The sequence below is a fragment of the Hylobates moloch genome, unplaced genomic scaffold (assembly GCF_009828535.3).
Source record: "Hylobates moloch isolate HMO894 unplaced genomic scaffold, HMol_V3 SCAFFOLD_13, whole genome shotgun sequence".
NCBI lineage: Eukaryota > Metazoa > Chordata > Mammalia > Primates > Hylobatidae > Hylobates > Hylobates moloch.
In genome coordinates this window covers 8,874,396-8,897,714 of record NW_026652288.1, presented here as the reverse complement: position 1 = coordinate 8,897,714, position 23,319 = coordinate 8,874,396, and the positions used below count along the sequence as shown (strand labels likewise).

General features: G+C 47.1%; 1 protein-coding gene across 1 annotated transcript in view; it reads right to left on the bottom strand.

Moving 5' to 3' along the window:
• ASAP2 (ArfGAP with SH3 domain, ankyrin repeat and PH domain 2) overlaps window positions 1-23,319 on the bottom strand; it is a 203,239-nt gene that overhangs the window by 29,176 nt on the left and 150,744 nt on the right. Inside the window, exons 15-20 of the mRNA XM_032172619.2 lie at window positions 22,705-22,838; window positions 13,096-13,190; window positions 6,672-6,861; window positions 4,644-4,729; window positions 2,583-2,698; window positions 770-837 (exon numbers count right to left, since the gene is read on the bottom strand). Coding sequence (XP_032028510.2) covers window positions 770-837; window positions 2,583-2,698; window positions 4,644-4,729; window positions 6,672-6,861; window positions 13,096-13,190; window positions 22,705-22,838 — 689 coding nt within the window. The remainder of the gene's footprint in view (window positions 1-769; window positions 838-2,582; window positions 2,699-4,643; window positions 4,730-6,671; window positions 6,862-13,095; window positions 13,191-22,704; window positions 22,839-23,319) is intronic.

Sequence of the window (23,319 nt, the reverse complement as noted above, 5' to 3'; positions counted from 1 at the left end):
CATTTGCAGAGACAGAGTCTCACTATGTTGCCAGGCTGGTCTCGAATTCCTGGCCTCAAGCCATCATCCCCCACCTTAGCCTCCCAAAGCTTTGAGATTACAAGGCGTGAGTCACTGTGCCTGGCCTTAATCTATTTACTGAGCACTGTGTGTCAACTGCTTTACAGCATTTGAGAATAATTCTCACAACAACCTTATATACTGGTATAACTGACTGCACTTTAGAAATAAGGAAACAGCCTAAGAGAGTTTCCTTCCCAAGCCAAATTGGGGAGTCCACGGCAAGGCCAGGGCTGCCTGGCCTGGTGGGCTCTTTCTACTGCCTACGTGGTCTTTTCTTCTAGAACAGGAAAAGATGGTGTTGAGCAACCCACATGATCTGGGGCTGAGGAACAAAGAAAGGAGGTTGGCCTTGATGTCCTGCAAAGTAGCAAGTAAACAGCTTATGGAGGCCAGAGAACAGGCCCCTGTGGTGGCCTCGGGCCTCTGCTCTAGTTGTCCCACCACACCAGTGATGTTATCAACATGGCCAACCAGCAAACACTGACTCACACCCCAAGTCTCACTACGAGGGGTGGGTCCCCCTAGGTTTCCCTATAGACTCCCTAGCATGCTTTCTCCAAGGCAGGCTGATTCTGGGCTCATCCCATCCGCAACACTGAGCTCTGCTCAGGCCACTGGTTCACAGCAAACCCTGCCCAAGGAGGACAGGCTTGGCTCCCTGTCCCGTGACAGGTGCCCCACCCCGTCCTTGTGGCGGGAGACTCACCAGCTCCTCACAGTGCTCGTGCTTGAGGCGCTTGGCAATGTCCAGCGGAGTCTCTCCTGACTCGTTTGCTAAAAGTCAAGGGCGAGCAAAGGAGGTGTTAAAGCAAAACCCAGCAAAGGCCTGACATCCAGGACAATTTTTAAAAGGAACAGAGAGGCAGCACTAAATTAAATTGGGCCTGGTTAATGAAATCCATAGTGAGTTTGACCTAGTCGAGGCTGAATGTATCTTGTAATTGTATAGAACTGCAGCTAAATACAGAAGGTAAAACTTTAAAAGACAAAGTTTGAACTAATCAAGAAACTAAAATTGGCCAGGCACAGTGGCTCACGCCTGTAATCCCAGCACTTTGGGAGGCAGAGGTGGGCGGATCATTTGAGGTCAGGAGTTCGAGACCAGCCTGGCTAACATGGTGAAACCCCATCTCTACTAAAAATATAAAGATTAGCCAGGCACAGTGGCACACGCCTGTGGTCCCAGCTACTCAGGTGGCTGAGGCAGGAGAATCGCTTGAACCTGGGAGGTGGAGGTTGCAGTGACCCAAGATCGCACCACTGCACTCTAGCCTTGGTGACAGAGCGAGACTCTGCCTCAAAACAAACAAACAAACAAACAAAAAAAACCCCCAAAACAAAAACTAAAACCATTGAAGCAGCCACCTAATTAAAATCCACATCCGAACTGTAACTCGTTGAATAAAGAGATTCATCATAAACCTCTAATGAAAAGCGCTGCTAACCTAGTTCCATGCACTGGAAATATAACTAACTTTTATACCTTCTCTCAAGCAGTCTATAACCTTGAAAGTATATACTTTTTTTATTTTTTTATTTTTTTGAGATGGAGTCTTGCTGTGTCGCCAGGCTGGAGTGCAATGGTGCAATCTCAGTTCACTGCAACCTCCGCCTCCCGGGTTCAAGTAATTCTCCTGCCTCAGCCTCCCAAGCAGCTGGGCCTACAGGCGGCCGCCACCATGCCCAGCTAATTTTTGTATTTTTAGTAGAGATGGGGTTTTACCATGTTGGGCAGACGGTCTCGATCTCTTGACCTCATGAGCCACCCACTTTGGACTCCCAAAGTGCTGGGATTAGAGGCGTGAGCCACTGCGCCCGGCCTATACTTTCTTCTAAATAAGCCTCAGTCAATGAGGTCTGATATTAGCTTTTTAATGATAAGCACGGCTATCAGGCAGATGTGTGTCTTTTTTCTATTCTTTCCTCTTTATTTAATAGTCCTTCAAAAATACTTCCTCCTGAGGGGACAACAGCTGCATGCCCTCAAGGCACAACTGTGCCTTGGCTGTTGGCACATCGGGGTCCTCGAGAGAGGGAGGGAGGGACCGGGCCAAGTAACAACCAGGGCCCTTCGTGGAGGAAGCAGTGGTGCAAATGAAAGGAGAGGGCAGTAAACAGCATCTCCCCCTGTAATCCGTCTAAACCCAGAGCCAAGAAAGGGGCCAAGTGTGGCCTCAGGTGGGGGTGAGTAGGCTCAGGGTGTGTGAACAGGTCAAAATTCCCCAACCTTGTCCAAATTCACCTGGCATCTGTGAGACTGCAAGACCCACCCTTTGCTTGTTTTACGATCTGTAAAACGCCTGTAAATGTGCCCAAAGTCTAAGTAACAGATGGTGAATGCAGCCTCGTCCAACAGGCAGGGAGAGGCTCTTTCTCATTAGCGGTAGGTTCTCCTTCTCTTTGGCACCAACAGGAGCCCACAGGGTCGGCCCTGTTTCCAAGAGCAGCGCTTGGATGGCAGACAGAAGGCAGAGGCCAGGGTGCAGCCGAGCCCACTCCCAGGGCCCGGGCCCACTCACCTATCTCGATGGAGGCCTTCCCCCGCAGGAGCAACTTGAGGCACTCGGCATTGTCGGTCAGGCAGCAGTAGTGCAGGGCTGTGCTGCCTTTCCCTGTCTGTTTATCCAGGTTCCCACTGCCCGAGAACAGGATCAGAGAGAGAGCATAGTGTGTCACAGGCTGGACGACCAGGGACTGCCTGGCAGGGAGCCTGGGGTACGTGCACAGGAGAGGCAGACAGTCCCCGAGCAAACGGTTTCTGTAAATCATCCCCAAGGTGGTGGGACCTGACACCATCCCTGTCTACATGGCTGGGGAAGCCTTAGCAGAAGGTCATCAGGGAAATAACACGATGATGGCATAAGAAGTCAAAAGGGGAGGGGGGCATCCCTGCTGTTGCTGAGCATGTGGGGCCAAGGCAGGGGCAGTGCACTACCTGGGTGAACCTAGAGCCCAGCGTCCTTCTCACGTCCCATGGCTGCGCCCAGAGGCTGCCGTGCTAGGCTGGCCAGCTGTGCTGGATGCAGGGCCTCTAGATGCCTGTGTGACGCATCCATCCTGTCCCATGGGAGGACGGAGGCTGAGCTTTTCTCTATCATTATTTGATATTCCCTCCAGGAAAAGGAAAAGTCACTTTCCCAAAGCCCAGAGTCCCCAGGCTCCTCAGCCTGTTTGCCCTGGGAATACCCTCTGAAAACAGGCTAAAGGGGAATCTTGAGATTTTCAAAAGTTCTTCCAACATATCACAAGACCAGGTCATCCACAAAAGGTGCTCAGGCTTGGCAGACATGGCATAGGCCCTCAACCCTAGCAAGCATGGCCACTGTCACATTCTGAGGGGCAGTAAGCTCTGTGCCCCTGCACGAAGTGGAGACAGAAGGGCGACCTCAGGAAGTGGCACCTGCTGCTTCCATAAGAAGGAAACCAGTTACATTTTCAATATAAAAAAAGGAGCTTCTTTTTTTCACCAAATTGTGGGCATGGCGGGGGGGCTTCATTTTCAGAATTCTCCCCCACTTTTGTCCTCCTTCCACTCTGGAAAAAAAGAAAATGGGACTTTCCCTCTCCTGCCCCCTGAAAATGTGCATGGAGGGAGAGGCATCACGCAGCTATCAACCAAATGTTTATGGAACCCCTGCTGCATTCTAGGAGCCAGGCTGGCACTCAAGAGATGGGGCATCAAGGCAACTTCCATCACGAGTCCAGTGAACTCAGGCTCCTCAGGAAGAAGCTGCAGGTCTTGGGGCTGACCGCCCCACACTCCCCTACTTTCTGGCCATTTCTTCACTCCTCTGCTCAGAAATGGGAGGAAAAAGCAGAGGACACAAAATGCAAACTATCCCGTGGCTTTTGCATTTTGGAATTTTCCATTTCCTTTAGAGCAATTTCTGTGGCTTTTAACAGCACCTCCTCCTCCTCCAGTACACACATGGCTCAAACCATGATCGGGGAGTCAAAATACATGTTGAGGGGTCTTGAAGTCCAGCCTTCAGCTGCCAGGCAGGTAACACATGACTGAAGCAATATGCACCAAATCACGGGGACTCCCGATCTGTGGTAAACTGCCTGTGCACATCTCTAAAGGCCATTTCTAATCAAAGCATAAAAACAACTTCTCGACCCAAACAAAACACCCATAATCCAGTGCTCTGGTTTCTAATCTCTGGCTCAGACCATGGCTAATGTGTGGATCCCTCCTTGCCTGCTACCTCCCTACTGCTCGGGACACTCTGCTTGCGCAGTGTGATGACCTGGCTCACAGGACGAGTGAGGACTGCCCCTGTGCACAGAGGGTGGTCATGGGGTCCCCAAGTTCAGCAGCCATATCTACTTGGTGTCTCCCTGAGTACCAGACACTAGAAGTTGGACCCTGCTATTACCACAAAAGAGTTTCTAGTGCTTTTTTAAAGGATTGCCATGGAGTACCTCACACCTGGCAGTCCTTTTTCTGTCTTTAATTCATGTTTAGAACTGGGTAGGTTCTCTTGACAACACATCAGAAGTGATGAAGCAGCGTCTGATTCCTTCCCCAGAAATACCAAGGAGAAAACAAGTGCCTCCCTTAATTTCAGAACACCTACCTGTTCTGAACTAAAAAGTCTACAATGTGAAGAGAGGTTCGATCCACGGATCTGACTGCAAGGTGGAGGGCTGTTTCATCCGGCTCCTGAAAAACCAAACAAAGGCATTCCGGAATTCTAACGGGAGCATTCAATTCTGTGTCCGACACCAGTGAAATCGTGTATAACTCTTCCAAAAGTCTTTTATCTTTCCCTTCGAGAAACTTGTCTCTTAGAGTCTCTTTAATCTCTACACAAGCTCTTTGCCCTTGGGAATGTGCAATTTGGAGATTGGTCCTGTTTCTCCTGACTCCATGGGAAATAAATGAGAAGTTCAGGAGTTTCATTTCTAAGTCCTCTCAATCAACCTGTCCCCATCCCTGCATCAGCACCACAAGGCAGATCCCTGCCTGCAAGCAAGAATCTTGTTCAAAGGATCCAGGAAGGTCCCCCAGGCCACCTACAATCCAATCCCTTTGCCTGCTCCTTGAGTAGAAACTTATGTTTCTTAAGCAGGCTTAAAGTTTTGAATTCTACACTTACAGACAAGACTATGAATGCTAATAACTGTGCTGTCGCCAACTCATACTGGGGATTCCCCAACTCCACTGCCTTTCCTGAAAGTACACCTGGCAGGTGGTGGAGAAAAGATGAACAAGGATTGTTTCAGCAGGTGGGTGGGCGAGAGAACCAGAGATCCAGAGGACAGGAGGTGAGGGCAAGGGGAGGTGCTTCCCAGGCTGCCTGCCCTGCCTGCTCGGCCCTCTGGCTGTAGCACAGCTCAGTGCTGGGCACCCTCCACACTGCATGGGTGGGCATGAGTTCTTTCTGGGGATGGGAAGAGAGTGGGACCAGCCCAGAGCCTGCATGGACATGCCTGTCACCAAGAGAAAGATGCTGCAGCCGTGAGGCATCCTTGCTGATAGGCAGCCAGCCCGGTCCTGAGGTCAGGAGGTTCCAGGGGACCAAATGTGCGTCTACAGGGCATTTGTGGACCAGAATCTGGACACATGCCACCCCACTTGGGTGCTGGTATGTTACTGCAAACCCACTCCGGCTGGATGCCCATCCTCTCAAGAGAGATCCCCCAGGAAAGGAGGGGTCTTGTTCCTACTCTATTCCCTCTGATGGGGAGCACAGTGTGGTGTGGGTTCCAGGGAACCACCCCTCTCAGAGAGCTTCTCTCATTAGCATGAAGCTCAGGTTTAACCTGCTCGCAGATGAGGGGTCCCTCTCAGGCTGCCTAGCTTCTGAGATGTCTTCTTCTCCACCTGGGGATGGGCTTTCTTTCCAGAGCTGGCATTACATTTTTGGTGTAAGAATAAACGACTAGGTGGGTACAAAGTTTTAGACAAGCAGAACGAGTCCTGCAGATCTACTGCACAGCCTGGTGACTCCAGGTAAGAACTACATAGTGTCTATTTCAAAACTGAGTCAATTTTAAATGTGCTCTCCATTAAAAATGGATGAGTATGTGAGGTAATGGATATGTTAGCTAGCTTGATTTCATCATTCCATGATGTAAACATACATCAAAAACATCACACCGTACCACATGAACATAGATAAAATTATTTGTCTACTGAAAAGAAAAAACCCCTAGTTTATTCTACCCCAGTACCCCTATCCGTGTCGTCTTCCTCTGGAGAATTACCCAGCTTTGGTCAGTATTGCTGATTCCACTGACCCGCCATGGTCCCCCAGTTGTTTTTTTTTTTAAATTGAGACAAGGTCTCACTCTGTCGTCCAGGCTGGAGTCCAGTGGCACAATCACGGCTCACTGGAGCTTCAAATTTCTGGGCTCAACCGACCCTCTCACCCCACAGCCTCCTGCGTAGCTGGGACTACAAATGTACATACCATGCCTGGCTTACTTTTTTTTTTTTTTTTTGTAGAGATGGGGCCTCCCTATGTTGACCAGGCTGGTCTCAAACTCCTGAACTCAAATGATCCTCCCGCCTTGGCCTCCTAAAGTGCTGGATCCCAGGCATAAGCCACTGTGCCTGTTTTTTTTTTTTTTTTTAAAGTAGCAACAACCCACACTCTTACATGTCCGTTGGCCAGTGGGATTTTTTCCGTAAGATCCACACCGTCAGCATAAGCTTGGAGCAATCCAAAAATATCTCTCGTTTTGACGGCCTCGCAAAGGCTGTGAAGCTTCGCCGCGTTATCCACGTGCTTCTTCCTTGCGTATCTCCTCTCGATGTACTTGGCTGTGATGTAGTCCTTTCTTGCATTCCTGAAGCCAAACATAATTGCCTTGCAAATCATGAAGGGCCTCTACCTGCCGTCCGGCATCCCTTTGTCTAAGGCCACGTTAATGGTTCCTGCGCCACCTCCCTGGTAAGCAGCGCTGGCCCCGAAACACAAAGGAGTGGCCGCCATGTGGTTCTATGGCTGCACTGGTCCTCACTGCGATCTCATGGGAGCTGGCCAGGGGGACAACTCTCCCATGTTCTCTTGGCCCAACTGCCTCTCTGCCTTGTCTCCCTCCCCTCACTCCTAAGTTCCGTATCTGACCTCCCTGTCGCCCTTGTCACCTTCACGCCCTTCTTACCCAGATCCCTCCACTCGGCATGCCCTGTGCCTCCTCCTCCAGGAAGGCCCTGCCCCTGCCATCCAGGCAGCCCTGGCCAACCTCTGTTCCAACATTCTCTCCATGAAGGCCTGCCTGCCTGACTGCCCGACAGGCCCATGAGCTCCTTGCAGCATGGACTATGACCTCTCTTTTGTAGGCACCGTGCCTGGTATGAAAGGCACTATCAGATGAACCAAAATGAAATGGCAGCCCTCTTTGTGTTCTACTTTCTGGCCTTTATGTGGCAACATGCTCAGACTCCACCCCATCCAAAGAGCCTAGAGAAGCAGGAACAAAAGCAGGCCAAAGAAGCCTGAGTTCAAATTCCATTCCCATCACACACTGCTGCTTTGAACTTGAATAAGTATTTCATCTCTCTAGACTTGTAAGTTTGACTTGCGAAAACGCACACAATATATCCTCACAGTAGCACCATGAGACATACGTGCATCAACACACCTGTAGCACACACAGTGGGTCCCGGGCCTTGGAAAGACCCAATGAACTTACAAGAGAGAGAGCAAGAGAAACAGCAGCTCACTGGTCACAGAGTACATGCATTTTACAATCCCAATTCTGAAGGTTGAGAGTCACTGCCCAGGGACTCCTTGAATCTTGAGAATCAGGCAAGAGCCAGGCAGGGGCAGATCAGTTGCATCTGTCTGTAACACAGCACTGCCTACAACCCAAGGACGTACGCAGCTGCTTCCCTTCGAGCTGGAGTCCCCGCACGGTTCCCTCCTGACCTCCTCTCTCTCACTCAGCTGACTATGACAAGGGGCCATGGCTGCTGGAGCAGTTGTTGACTTTTCTGTACCTGCCCTAAATCCCTGTGGAACAACTGGCCCCCTAGAAGGGGAGCCTGAGCCCCCTGGACATGCAACTGGAGGCAGGGAGTGGATCCTGTCTACCCTGGGGTCCCTTGAAGATGGGCCAGCCTAAGATGAGAAGCCATGACTCCCACAGCACCCAGACGGAACCGAGCGGGCAGAGGTCTCTTGCCAGTGTCTGCCAGGCCTCAAATCTTCTTGCCCTTGGGTGCATGTGGCTCCTGGACACGCCGCAGCGTGAGGCTGGCTGGTGCAGCTGGAGAGGAAATCACACCCCAGGGTGCCCGTTCCACCTGAGCAGGCAGCATGCTTCACAGCCCAGGAAGGACTTCCAGGGGCACCTGGTGAACTTGTGCTCTGGCACTTTCCATCACACTGCCTCCCTCCTGCTCCGGCTCCAGTTCTGCCCACTCTACAGGGCCTAGGTTAAGGTGGGTGCCTCAAGTTCCCCCGGCACGTGCTCCCCGTCCACATAGCGCTAACCCGCGCACTGAGCTCACTGTGGTGCTGGCTGACTTGTGCGTGAGATACATGGTCTCAATGGATTCCCTCAATAGTGCCATGAGTTTTCATCTCTATCTGTAGGCACAACAGGCCCTCAAATAACATCATTTCGTTATAATGTTAAGAAAAAAATCAATTCCCAGGCAGGGTCCCTGTCTGTGTTGCGTCTACCTGGGTTTTCTCTGGGCACTCAGGTTTCCCCTACATCCCGAAGCTGTGCGCACTCGGCTAACTGCTGGGTCTCAAAGGCCCCACTGTGAGTGAGTGTGGATGTGGGTGTGACCGCGTCCCACAGTGGGACGGGGTCCTGTTCAGGGCTTGTTCCCACCCTGGACCTCAGCTGCCAGGACATGCTCCGGCCACCTGTGACCCTGAACTGGAATAAGTGGGTGAATCATTATCTTACTGGTTTTTATGATCTTTCTTTATCCCACTTAGTAGCCAGAATCTTTCCTAAATGTATGCATAGCTCATATTTCAATGTTTAATATTAGAAGTGTTCTGGGCCTTTATTCAGAAGTTTGGTGATGTTCTCATGATACGAAATACGTGGTAGGAACTGAACTCTGGTTTACATCAATCGGCGTAGGGTAAAACTGGTTTCCTATACATCATTTTGCTTAAAGTCACAGGTTTCCAGAAACCTTTGAGTTTCTGGAACATTGAGGATTTACTGTACACTGAAGCCCATAGAGGGAAACTGGATTCTGTTTCCTCAGGCAGCTGGTGGGCCTACAAGGGAAGACACATTTTATTCCTGGAGGTTCTCCTCTCAGGGCCTCCAGCACAGTGTGACACCCAGGGAGATGCTCCATTCCTAGCCTGGTGAGTGTCATGGTGGGCAGCCTGTTTAATGATATAAATGCCTCTTCTGACAGGCAGTTAGACTGGACAGTTGTCCAGTTTCATGCACTTTCAATCATCACTGTGGGACAATCATTACTGCGACCTCCACAGGAAGGGGATAGAGAGAAAGTGGACTTCCTTTACTTGTTTTTTAATGTATTTACTCATCTGCCCAGGGCTTGGAGGCCCCGAAGGCAGTTCCTACACAAACGTGGGCACAGGTCTGTTTAACTCCACACATGCCCCCTGGTTTTGTGAAGGAGGTTTGCTTTGCTAATGTGATCCCTCAGACGGGGTTTCACCGTGTTAGCCAGGATGGTCTCGATCTCCTGACCTCGTGATCCGCCCGCCTCGGCCTCCTAAAGTGCTGGGATTACAGGTGTGAACCACCGCGCCCGGCCCTCCCTCTTTTTTTTAATGACAGGCTTTTGCAGAAAAACAATTAACATAATGACACATTTGGTGTTGCAAGGAGGGGCTTTCCTTATACTTCTCAAGGACAGGGTATGTATAATGGTCCCAAGTCACAGGGAGAAACAGTTCTGGCTCCTGTGAGCAAATACAAGCCTAGCTTGCTGCTCCACCTCCCCCAGTTACACGTTCCTGACACCCCCAAGATCCATCTTGGGATTCACAGGCCACTAGAGGGTGTCCTTGGTTTCCCCTTCAACAGATTTATCTGCAGATGGTGTGCTGTGCTGAGATAAAGCTAGAAGCAGTGTATTCCTTTTCATCTGGAAGTAAAATATTAGCTTATTTAAGCAGGCACAGAGCTGGGAGTACTTGTTTGACTTGTTGATTCATTAAATATTCACTGGTTCACCATAAGCAACATATCATGGTAGGAAAAACCAAAATGAGTAAGAAGTAATTCATCAGAAAAATATATGTAAATGCCTGAGTATACTACGAAGTGGGATGAAATGTTTTAAAATAGAGCCAAATGCTATAGGAGCACAGAGCCAAGAAAGTAATTTCAGTTGAGGAGGAATGGAAGTAGCTGATGTTTCGCCATTACACGGGTCATCCGCCTTCATTTTGAAAAAAGCCTGGGGTTGGGGGATTTAAATTTCCTTTTCAACAGTGCCAAGGCTGGAGGAGGGCTACAGTGCAGACAGAACATTCATACTAAAGGGTTCCACGTTGACAGTGTTCATTTTTTAGAATTGCCTATCCCCAGAACAACCAAATGCCCTGCTTTTATAAGGTATCCCTGGTGCTTGGAAGAAATGACACACACTTTGTTCAGAACTGACCAATATGACAGCATTACAGGGTGCTGGTACCGTCAGTGGGAGATGAAGCAGCCGAAAAGAGCAGGTGTCAACCGCACAGCAGGAGCTGACCTCGCCATGCTGGATTCACGATGTTTCCTTCACCAAGTGGGACCCTCAGGCTCGCCCAGGAAGAGCTCCTTCACCTCGAGTAACTCTCCATTGACTTAACTGGAGAGGACCCTCATTTTCAGTGTGTATGGAATCAATGCAGGGTACAGATGTGACCTCTGTCACCCACAGGAAGAAGAGCAAGCAGAGCAGCTAATGCCAACTAGGCACTAAAACTAAGCGCCACGTCTGACCCCATCATCCCGCTCATGCCCCCAATGCCTCTGTGAGGGGGAACGTTATCTCCATTTTTATATTACAGAGCTTGGGCTCAGAGAAGTTAAATAATCTGCCTGTGTCCCATGGCTCAGATAAGGACTGGGATATCTATGTCCCTACTGCCTTTCTAGGTTTGGGTAAACATACAGATTTGAAACTTAGATCCTCATCAAGAGAGGATGATCACATTGTCAGCCTCATGCCTGATATCTAAAACCACGTTATCTGATTCTCAAGGAAATGCTACACCACAAACACTTGTTACAGGATTCAAACATAAACTGACTTTAATCCAACAACAGCCAAATCGCTCACCTGAGATCCCTGATACCTGAAAGTCTGTAATGGACGTGGTCCCCGTTCACTCCCTTGCAATGTTCTGGCTCTTTCACTGTATCAAGTTACATCAGCAAAACGTAAAAAGAATACAGGTCCTGCAATCTCCGTTTCTCAAAGACACGCCACACAAAATGGTTAAAAAAAAATCTAGGCTAGGTACAGTGGCTCACGCCTGTAATCCCAGCACTTTGGGAGGCCGAGACGAGCAGATCACGAGGTCAGGAGTTCGAGACCAGCCTGACCAACATGGTGAAACCCCGTCTCTACTAAAGATACAAAAAATTAGCTGGGTGTGGTGGCATGCGCCTGTCCCAGCTACTCAGGAGGCTGAGGCAGGAGAATCGCTTGAACCCAGGAGGCGAAGGCTGCAGTAAGCCGAGATCACATCATTGCACTCCAGCCTGGGCAAGAGGGCGAGACTCCATCTTGAAGGGGGAAAAAAAAATCTAAATTCTCTGCCTTTACAAAGGGTCCATACACTACCACCTATTTGGGAAACCACCCTTAAAGACATTATTCACTGTTGCTCACTGTACTTTGGGAAGACTCGTGTCATTAATTCTATTTCAGGCTTATTCCACAGAAAATGCTGTTTCTGTAAATGAATTTTTAAATACTTTTTCTTATCACATATTTTTCATTTTTCTCTGTCCTGCCACGACACGCTGACCTAGCCTCACCACTCAAATGCAGGTGCTCTGTTAACTGACCCAGTAGCATCTCTCCTTCCTTCTGTCTGTTTCACTTTGCATCACAACAAAACAGGTAAACCACCCATGTCCCCCTGTAGACATAAGAGCCGTAATACTAAACAGAACTGAAGTCTAAGGTGAGCAGGACACCCACTGCCCAAACCCATTGGTCTCCCTGTCCACCTGTTCTTGAAGACTAGTGTGACATGGCCACTGACATTCTGATAAGATGGGCAAGAACATTCCCTGTTGTCAGCTCTGCACCAGGAGACACAAAAGCTTCTCCACTGGCCAGGCACGGTGCCTCGCCTGTAATCCCAGCACTTTGGGAGGCTGCGGCGAGTGGATCACCTGAGGTCAGGAGTTCGAGTCCAGCCTGGCTAACATAGTGAAACTCTGTCTCTACTAAAAATATAAAAATTAGCCAGGCGTGGTGGCATGTGCCTGTAATCCCAGCTACTTGGGAGGCTGAGACAGGAGAATCACTTGAACCTGGGAGGCGGAGGTTGCAGTGAGCCGAGATTGCACCACTGCACTCCAGCTTAGGTAACAAGAGTGAAACTCCGTCTCCAAAAAAAAAAGGCTTCTCCATCAAGTTTTGTATCAACAATAACACAAAGACAAACATTTTTTGAAGGAAGTAACACATTCCACATTTGCAAGCATGCAAGGATGTTGGCAAGAAGGACGCTACATAATCACATATCTACCACAACCAGCCATCTCGGTGGCTCAGGATTATGCAGAGAGACCAAGATGGGGAAGTGACTCAACGGAACAAACAGCACAGGTGAAAAGTCCAGGGTGTTCCACCCACCAGTGGTGAGTGAGGCTCTCTACACACCCCCTGCACACACGCACGGCATCTGCGAAACCTGCCTGCTTTTGGCTTCTTCCTAAAAAAATTTCTATTTGGTCACCCAAAAGGTTAAAGTGACTAAGAAAACCCAACATAGGCTGATTTATTCCCTAAAGAAGCAATGATGGATGCACCCAAAACTTCTTATTCCTCTGCCTCCCGGGGCTCGGGCAAAGGCAAACCTCTACTCAGCAAATGAGAATAGCCAGTCCCATACTTACATGTCGCTGCCTGGGTTGGGTTTGACAGAGTCCTCAGCTGGTAAGCAACATTCCATGATCTCATTAAAGCCTGCATTCCCAATATTCTTGGCGAGCTGCAAAAATGAAAGTCTAATTCAGGATACTCAATTATTAATACATTCTACTGCTACACATTACCCATCCCCATCTGATGATTTATTTAATGGCCACTAAGAAATAGAGCAATAAAGTGGTTTGCCTTTAATGAAGATGGACAAAACCCAAAGCCCAAAGCTACCCATAAAATTAAAGATAAGAAGCGGCATGCCGATTACAGAGACGCATTGTCATAAAACGTGCCCTGGATAGAGTACAGATAGACAGGGAGAACCAGTAACTTGGTCCAATGTGAATTTCCATCCTTACCCACTCCTCCCAAAGACCTGTGCCTCAACCAAAGTGAATCTATTTCACATCCTCAAACAACCTTTACTTATGCCACCTATGAGGTAGTTCTGGTAGAGTAAAGCGGCACTGAGCCAGGAAAGTCAAGACTCAGGTTCAATTCACAGCTCCATTACCGTCTGTGTGACCACAGGCAAGTCAGTTTCCCTGAGAGGCAGAGTTTTCATCAGTAAAATGGGATGATACCTATACTTCTGGGTTGATAAAATTTAGGTGAAAACAGTAAACTGAAACACTAAAAATGTAATGTATTAGCTCCAGATGTAAGGTCTTTACTTGCCAATCAATCTTCTGACGTGTTAAAAATTAAATTAACACATTCTTTTTTTTGAGACAACGTCTCGCTCTGTTGCCCAGGCCGAAGTGCAGTGGCATGATCATGGCTTAATGCAACCTTGACCTCCCCAGGCTCAGGTGACCCTCCTACCTCAGGTTCCCAAGCAGCTAGGACTATAGGCACACGTCACCACACCCAGCTGATTTTTGTATTTTTTGTAGAGATGGGGTTTCTCCATGTTGCCCAGGCTGGTCTTGAACTCCTGGGCTCATGCAATCCGGCCACCTCAGCCTCCCAAAGTGCTGGGATTACAGGCATGAGCCACTGCGCCTGGCCAGGTCAGATTCTTAAACGTTTAATGAAACAATACTAACAGAGAGCACCAAGCTCAGTGCTTTGAGAAAATATATTTTCATTTCCATGTTCTGCTGGGGAGTCAGTGACGCTTGTGATATTTCTGCTTTCTATTGATTATGCAGGCAGGCCAGGCACGGTGGCTCACACCTGTATTCCTACCACTTTGGGAGGCTGAGGCGGGTGGATTGCCTGAGCTCAGGAGTTCCAGACTAGCCTGAGCAACATGGTGAAACCCCGTCTCTACTAAAATACAAAAGAAATTAGCCAGGCATGGCTGCGTGCGCCTGTAGTCCCAGCCACTCGGGAGGCTGAGACAGGAGAATTGCTTGAATCCACGAGGCGGAGGTTGCAGTGAGCCGAGATCACACCACTGGACTCCAGCCTGGGCGACAGAGTGAGACTCCGTCTCTACAAAAATAAAATAAAATAAAATAAAAATAATAAAAATTATGCAGGCAAAGGAGTTAACAGAGATGCTTTGGGAGAGGCTGCTGCAGCCTGAAATCGGTCCTATCTCTTGGGGGGAACTGACTGAAGGAGCAGCCCAAGAGGTCTGGGTTAGATACACTGGAACTTCCTGGCGGCAAATAACATCAAACAGTGAAATGGGCTAGTGGGCTAGTGGAGGATGCAGACGCAATTTTTTAAAAACAGAAGAATTATGTGGGGTAGCCTCATAGTTGGACGATGAGCTTTCCTAATTCAACCTGGCCCTTGACAAGTGGAGAAAGCTTTTTCTAGGCAGCCCAAAGCATAAAACATTAACCAACTCCACCTCCTTGCTCAGTCCTGGCTCTGCGACCTCAAGCCATCAGTTAGGAGGCAAAAGCCTAAGGGCTGTGTTGCAATTTTCCCAGGGACAACAGAATGGTCAGGTGGCACACCACTTAAGGTGACCGGTACCTATGCAGCAGGAAGCTAATGCCCTCTGAAGGGTTTCTCAGGCAGCTGGTGTCAGATCCAGGACTAAACCCCAATGTCAGAGCCCCTGGTTTATAGCCAGGCATCATATAATCCAAGGAGGACACTGTCTCCAGGTGAGCACAATGGTTTTCCCAAGTTGAGTGACAGAAATCACTGTGGCCCCCTCTGTGAGCCAGGGGCCAACCATGCTGACGCCTCCTAGTTTGTGTTAAGCCGATGGGGGTGGGGAGATGGGAGGAGGAGAATTCCCCAGGAATTGAAGAGCTGCTTCCCTTCTGCTTGGACTTGGCTGGTTAACTGAGAGACAGCTGGTCCAGGGAGCTACCGCATCCATGTGTCACACTCATCCAATGCTAGAGAAACGTGCTACCTTGCAGTTCTGCCAAGTTCCAGTTTACGTTTCAGCCCACAGAGAACCCCTCCGGACCCATCAACAAAAGCAAAGCATTTGCAAATGGAGGCTGCAGGTGCCAGCAAGACAGGCAGGCAGAAGCCAAGGGGGCAGGAAGGTGGGAGTCGACCTGAGCCCTGGCATCTCCTGCTTCTCACTGGCACCCAGAAGGAATTTGTGGGCTGCACTGAGGCAGAAATTGAGCCAGACTGGATGGAAGAGAGGAGGGAGTGTTTAAGTTCTGTACCACCCAGGGCAGCTCAGCCCAGTCCCTCGCCCTTCCTGTGGCCTCAGGAGCACACTCTGAGCCCCTCGTCTGTGCTGGGCGTGAGGCATGAGGCACCTTCCTGCTCTACGGCAGCTCACTCGAACAAGGCAGTGATGAGTTAATAAGATGCCCTGGAAAAGAAGTTCATCCTGAGCACTATGAGGACAGCGGCACCAGGCCCAGATGAGCAGAGCAGTCCCTTGGCCAGGAGGCCCCTTTCCTTGGCACTCACCATGCGGGAGTGTCGTCTGTTTGTGGGCGTCTCCCTCCCTGATGGCAACGCCCAGGACAGGGACACAGAAACACACGCCACCAGTACATCCTTAGCACCTACCTGAGCAGGGCCCACTGAGCCAAAATGAGGCTTTAGGTTTTATCTGGACATTGTTTTGGGAGTTTGGGGTGGGGCAGGGAAACCTCCTGTCCTGTTTTCATGTCTCCATAGGGAAGGACAACAATTGCTGTGACATTCTTCTCTGACTCACCCCAGGAGAGAACAGGCAAGTGAGAGAAACCAGACTTCCCTGACCGCTGAGCTCAGGAGACCCCAAGGTCAGCTCCTCCCTGATGTTAACTGGGCCCCTCGGATCCCCGAAGGGGGAGGGCCTGGAGAGTGCAGTCCAGCTCTAAAGTACTGAGGGTAAAGGCCCAGACAAGGGAAGGGGCTTGACCAAACTGCTGCCTCCAAAGCAAAGAGCACAAAAGGACACTCTGGTGTGCAGGGAAAAAGTTTACATATGTGTCTTTACCTGACCCTTTAAAAGTTCTATTTTTGATGCAGTTTACAAAGTATATATTTCTTAGTAAGTGTAGGTACATCATATGTAAGTAAGTATATGCTTTGGTGCTCAATTTTTTCTGATAGAATTTGTGGTTTAAAAAATGTTCAGAATCTTGGCTTTAAAAAAAGAGGCTAAAACACAGGCTCTGGAGTCTGATAGTTGGAATGTAAATCCTGCACTGGGTAAGTTTCTTAACGTCTCTGGTCTTTTTTTAAAAATGGAGCTCTCCATTTAGGTTAGATGATACAGTGTACGGAGAACACCTACAACGATGCCTGGAGCATTAACAGTTCCTCCGTAAACGACCATTGATAGTCAATTTCTTGTTGCCCTGAGCAATTGCTTTTAGTATCTGGGTGGCACATTTCAGTCCTAGGGGAACTTATAACAACAGTTGTAAGTCGTGAGTTCTTGGTCTTTGAGGAGCTTTCCTCTCCACATGCTCTCTTTCAGATCAGACTGTGTGTTGACCTGCTTTAACATTTGACACATTATTAACAACCGTATGAGAACAGAAATAGAAGAAAGTCAAGAAACAGAAACCTGAGTCAGTAAATATTTGGTAAGGTTCTTGATGCCTGTTTTTTAATTTGATGTTTTTTTGTTTTATTTTGAGACAGGGTCTCACTCTGTCACCCAGGCTGGAGAGCGGTAGCACAATCTCAGTTCACTGTAGCCAACCTCCTGGGCTCAGGTGATTCTCCCACCTCAGCCTCCCTAATAGCTAGGACCACAGGCATGTACCACCATGCTCAGCTAATTTTGGGTTTTTTTTTTTTTTTGTAGATATGGGATTTCGCCATGTGGCCCAGGTTGGTCTTGAACTCATGGGCTCAAGTGATCTGCCTGCCTCAGGCTCCCAAAGTGCTGGAACTATAGGTGTGAACGACTGCGCCTGGTCTCGTAAGATTTTTAAATGACTGACTCAAATTCAATTTCAGAATATCAAGAATTCCTTTATTAACTTCATGTATGATAGTGAAGTTGATCATGATAGCAGTACCCTAGTACCAATAATACTATTTTTCATACGACCTGAAAAATCAAAGCTGAAATCATGGTCTTCTACATTAAGAAGGAAACTTACCTTTTTAAAATCTGTGTTTACCAGAAAGTTTTTCCCAAAGTAGGTTTGCTTTAGAATCTAAAGATACTAAGCTGGTGTGTGCTCAAGTAGTTAAGATGACATGATTCCCCAGAACTAATTAATACTTCAATTATGCAATTTCCATTCCATTGGTAAAGAAGTAATGCTAGGCTGCACGCAGTTCATGCCTATAATCCCAGCACTTTGGGAAGCCGAGGCTGGAAGACCACTTAAGCCCAGGAATTCCAGATTAGCCTGGCCAATATAGTGAGACCCTGTCTCTATGGAAAAATAAAAAAAAGTTAGCTGGGCATGGTGGCACATGCCTATAGTCCCAGCTACCCAGGAGGATCGCATGAGACTGGGAGGTAGAGGCTGTAGTGAACCGAGATGGCACCATTGCACTCCAGCGTGGGCTACAGAGCAAGAACCTGTCAAAAAAAAAGAGAAAGAGAAGACCTACAAATGACCAACAGGTATATGTATGAAAAAGTACACATCATTAATCATACAAATCATCAGGGAAATGCAAATTAAAACCACAATCATCTCACACCTGCTAGAATGGCTTTTACCAAAAAGACAAAAGATAATGCGTGTTGGCAAGGATGTGGAGAAAAGGGAAGCCTTGCACACCCGGTGGGAATGTAAATTATTATAATACAACCATTACAGAAAATGGTATGGAGGTTCCTCGAAAAACTAGAACCACCATATAACCCACTTCTGGGTATTTACCCAAAAGATCTGAAATCAGTTTGGTGAAGACATGTCTTCACCATCTTGTTTATTGCAGCACTATTCACAATAGTCGAGATAGGGAATCAACCTAAATGCCACCAATGGACGAATGGATTTTAAAAATGTGGTATATATACATAATGGAATACTATTCAACCTGAAAAAAAGAAGGACATTCTGTCATTTGTGACAACATGGATGAACCTGAAGGACATTATACTAAGTGAAATAAGCCAGGCAAAGAAACAAATCCTGCAAGATCTCATTTATATGCAAAATCTAAAAAAGTTGAACTCATAGAAGTAGAGAGTAGAACTATGGTTACCAGGGGTTAGGGGGTGGCATGTTGGTCAAAGCATGCAAAATTTCAGTTAGGATGAATAAAGTCTAGGGATCTAGTGTACAACACAGTGACTCTAGTTAATAATAATGTACCGTATACTTAAAAATTTTGTTTTGAGACAGTCTCACTCTGTTACCCAGGCTGGAGTGCAGTGGCAAGATCACAGTTCACTGTAGCCTCAACTTCCTGGGTGCTCAGGTGATCCTCCTGCCTCAGTCTCCCAAGTAGCTGGGACCACAGGTGCTTGCCACCACTCCCGGCTAGTTTTAAAAAATTATTTGTAGAGATGGAGGTCTCCCTATGTTGGTCAGGCTGGTCTCAAACTCCCGGACTCAAGCAATCTTCTCACCTCAGCCTCCCAAAGTACTGGGATTACAGGCACCAGCCACCACACCAGGCTCAAGAGAGTAGATTTTAAGTGTTCTCACCACAAAACATAAGCATGTAAGGTGACAGATGTGTTAACTAGCTTGATTTAGTCACACACAATGTTTACGACATACTAAAACATCATGTTGTACACCATAAATACATACAATAAAAAATTAATTAATTAAAAAAATAAAATCCTTTGCTGTCACAGCATGTCACCCTGAAACAGAGGCTGTTCTATTTACCCAAAAAAGGAGAGATGCTACTCCTGTGAGACAACCTGTCCAGGTTGCACCCACCACTCTCCTTTCATAAGGCACCAAGGGGCCTAATGAACACTCGCTACACAAGAAAACATACTTCAATAAGCACGTCAGCCGAGGCCCTGCATGCCATGCAACTCTGAATTGAAAAGGTTGGTAAGAACAGACAACCAGCAGAGACCATGCATAGCCTCCCTGGGGGTTCACATGTTAGCACATGGGGACCATTTTTCTGAAAGGATTTTGTTAAAGGCGATAACAGTGATAGCTAATACTTAATGGTTCTTAACGTTGTGTCAGACATAATTCTAAATATACACACACTCACACACACACACACAGAGAAAGAGATAAAGAGGTAAAAAGACTTCAGGAAATCCTTCATCCCAGTACCTGATTGTCTAAGCAAAATAAAACAAACAATCTGGGTACTTTTAAAAGGCTTGAGGTCAAGCGCAGTGGCTCACACCTGTAATCCCGGCGTTTTGGGAGGCCAAGGCAGGAGGATTGCTTGAGCCCAGGAGTTCGAGACTAGCCTGGACATGGCGAAAGCCCATCTCTACCAAAAATACAAAAATTAGCCAGGCGTGGTAACACTTGCCTGTAGTCTCAGCTACTGAGGAGGCTGAGGTGGGAGGATTGCTTGAACCCAGGAGGCAGAGGTTGCAGTGAGCTAAGATTGCACTACTGGACTCCAGCCTAAGTCATGGAGTGAGACCCTGTCAAAAAAAAGAAAAGAAAAGGAAAAGGAAAAGGAAAGAAACAAAGGAAAGAAAGAAGCCTTGAAATTTCCAAGCTTTGCCAATGAATACTAACACCTGACACCCTACGTACTGCTTAACTGAAGGGCTAAGGAATAAGATTTAGAGCCACGACATCATGACCACACTCCTAGCACACAACAAATGGATCGGGGGAGCCATGGGGAGATGTCCACCTCCTGTGAACCACAGAGGACCAGCCAGAGCACAAGGCAAGCAGGGTTGAAGGGAGTAAATCCTACACAATTCACCACTCTCTCTCCTTTTCCTGATAACCACTGAGGAAAAAAGGCTTGGGTAAGAGAGAGTTTAAAACTCTGGCAGCAATTAGATTTTGAAAATATCTGCAGACATTGATTAAGCAGGCACTGGCTGATTTCTCATTGTGGGTGACAGCCAACCAAACTTTAAACTCCTCTAAGAATGCAGATGGAGGCTCTGGGAGACAGAAATGGAGAATTTAACCAGGCATTAGAAGTCACCTCATCATTTCATCAAGACAGAACAACACATTCCTTTCATCTTTCTTTGGCGTTTTCTTCTTTAGTAGGCAATTCAGTCTCATGAAGAACATGAACTTTCTGCGACACATTTAAAAAATTATAACAGATGGTGGGGTCAGGCTCCTACCAGCTCATAAGAGTCAACTGTTAAAATTTCAGGAATTTTGCAAGCCAACTGTTAAGCACTGCTAGTATTAAAAATTATGCTATATAAACTCATAATTATGTTATATTAATAACTAAAGTATACACTCAAAACTCATCACTTCCTAATTATACTGCATTTTACTAATGTCCATGTTCATGAAGTTATTTACATCCCCTGTGTTTGCATAGTGAATGTACTATATAATGAACATCTTTTTCCAACTTCACATTCAGTAATTCACATGGGTAGCTTGAAACTGGCCATTGTGGGAGTATTTACACCATGAGAACAGGCAGGTTGCAAACCAGGGTTCTTTTTTCTCCAGAGTTGACTGTTAAACATTTGTTGGGGATGGTGATAGGGAAGGACAGTAGAGATGTTTAAATGTTTATCATCTAGCAAGACAACCCACTAAAATGCCAATTTGTGTCCCAGGCTCCTCAAAGGTTTAAGTGTGAGGTCTGGAATCAGATTAAAGAGGCCCACACCCCAGATCTGTCACCTTAAAAACTTCATAAGCCTCAGTTTCCTCCTCTGTAAAATGGGGATAATATACCAAGGTCATCAGGTTGTTACTGGAGATCAAATGAGTCTAGTATATATATAAAGTGGTCTGCAAAATACACAGTACAAAATAAACAATTATTACTTCATCTTAAATCACTTAACACTTCCCATTGTTTTAAGAAAATCAGTAAAAGAAACAACTGCCATAGTTCACCAGTGTTTACTGAAAAGTACTTTGTGCTTCTTTGAAAATGTACCATGACAATCTCCAATCCACGCCATTATCAGTTATCCAAGAGATACCACATGTACACCTGTGCACCTCTCTAAGATGTAGGTTATGTGCATTATTACATGAACAATAATTGCTGTATGTAACCAGGAAGGCACTGCTTGGAGTTCCTTAGTTTTAAACTTTAAGTGAGTCTAGCTTAGCTTTAAACTTTAAGTAACTAAGGATGTTACTAACTAGGCTGCCAGGATCCACTGTAGTTTCTCCCAACTCTGTCTTCCAAGACCATAAAGGAATTCCTAGAAAGACTGGAAAGGTTTAGACAAGAGAGTTCAAAATGCATTCGAAGTTCAGACACACTGGATTCGAAGTTATCAATAAGACTGATGGCCCCTTGAGAGGAACATGGTCCACAACTATTGATTTTCTGTCAAGACTATTGCACTTGACATTAAATTCCCTACATGTAAACTTTTAAATTCAACACTAAAATCAAAGGTAATCAATATCTACTTACTGTTTACTGTCAACACCCAGCTATCCCAGGAGAGAATTCAAGAACTGCTTTCTAGGGAAGACAGTCATGAAAGCTCATGTATTAAGTGGCCAGAAGCACCCTGTCTGATGGACCCTGTGGGACTACAGTCTCGATACTCTGAAAGCCACTTCACAGAAAATGCTTCAGTCTCCTCCTCTCTCTATCACATGGTTTAAGTGTTATCACTGAACCAAGAATGAAAGACTTAAGAAACAAAGGCAGTAAAAATGAAGACTAATATCTCCCCCGACAGGCGACAATCTGGGGTAGGGAAAAGTCGGAGGCTTGAGGCAAGTTGTCACCACAGCCTTGTCAGAAATCGCTGGTGATGAGGGAAAATAAGTACTTTCCTGTCTTTAGACGTTGGATTCCACATCTGTCTAATGGATGGGGTGAGCTGGCCTATGTCACCATCTTACTCCATTTCTGCAGAATCTCACACCACTCTCAATGCTCCTGTTTTGGTTTCACTCCCCTTTATTCATTTAAGAATAAAGTTTTTCAACAAGAAGTGCCCTCAACCAACAGTAGCTAAAAATGAAGAATTATCAATGAGTTTCTAATTATCCAAACCCATCTGGCAACATATCAACAACCACTAGCTTACCAAAATGGATTAGAATGCCAAAAGTAAAATTTAGCTTACAGTTCATTTGTTTCCAACCTGAAATCAAGGATTTAAAAATTACCAGCAGCTCAGATGTTCCCAGTACATCTAAGGTCAGGGACTGCATCCTGGAATAATGAACCCCCAGCTCTCGGTGGATTCCGGAACACTCGATGCAGGTCAGGATGCCCAGGTTGGTGGAAAGCCATGTAGGATCTGCCAAAGAGAACAGGGCAGATTTGAGCTTCCAGTAAAAAAGAGGGTCAGGAGTCACAGCTTTGTTCCTGCATAGTTACTGAACAAGGAGTTCTGAGCATGAGCATTTTCTGATCCTTAACACAGCTGGAAACTTTGTCCATAATTACCAGCAATTTACACGCAATACCCACATATGCACACATCTACTCTCCCTCTTCTTCCCTCTCTCTCCATCTCCCCATCCTTCCATTCATGTGACAGGTGCTGTGTGTGCAAAAATAAATAGGACACACTCCAGTGACCAAGGGCTCCTCAATGGCTGGTGGTGAAAACACACCATGCCCATCACCAACTTGGTCACACTAGCAGAATGGAGCAAGAGGAAAACAATGAGACCAGCCAAAGTCTACTAGTAAAAGGGGAACAGGCTTAAAACATATGCATCTATAGTTGCTGATAATAACAGCGAACATACTATGTACATATGACATGCTGTGTT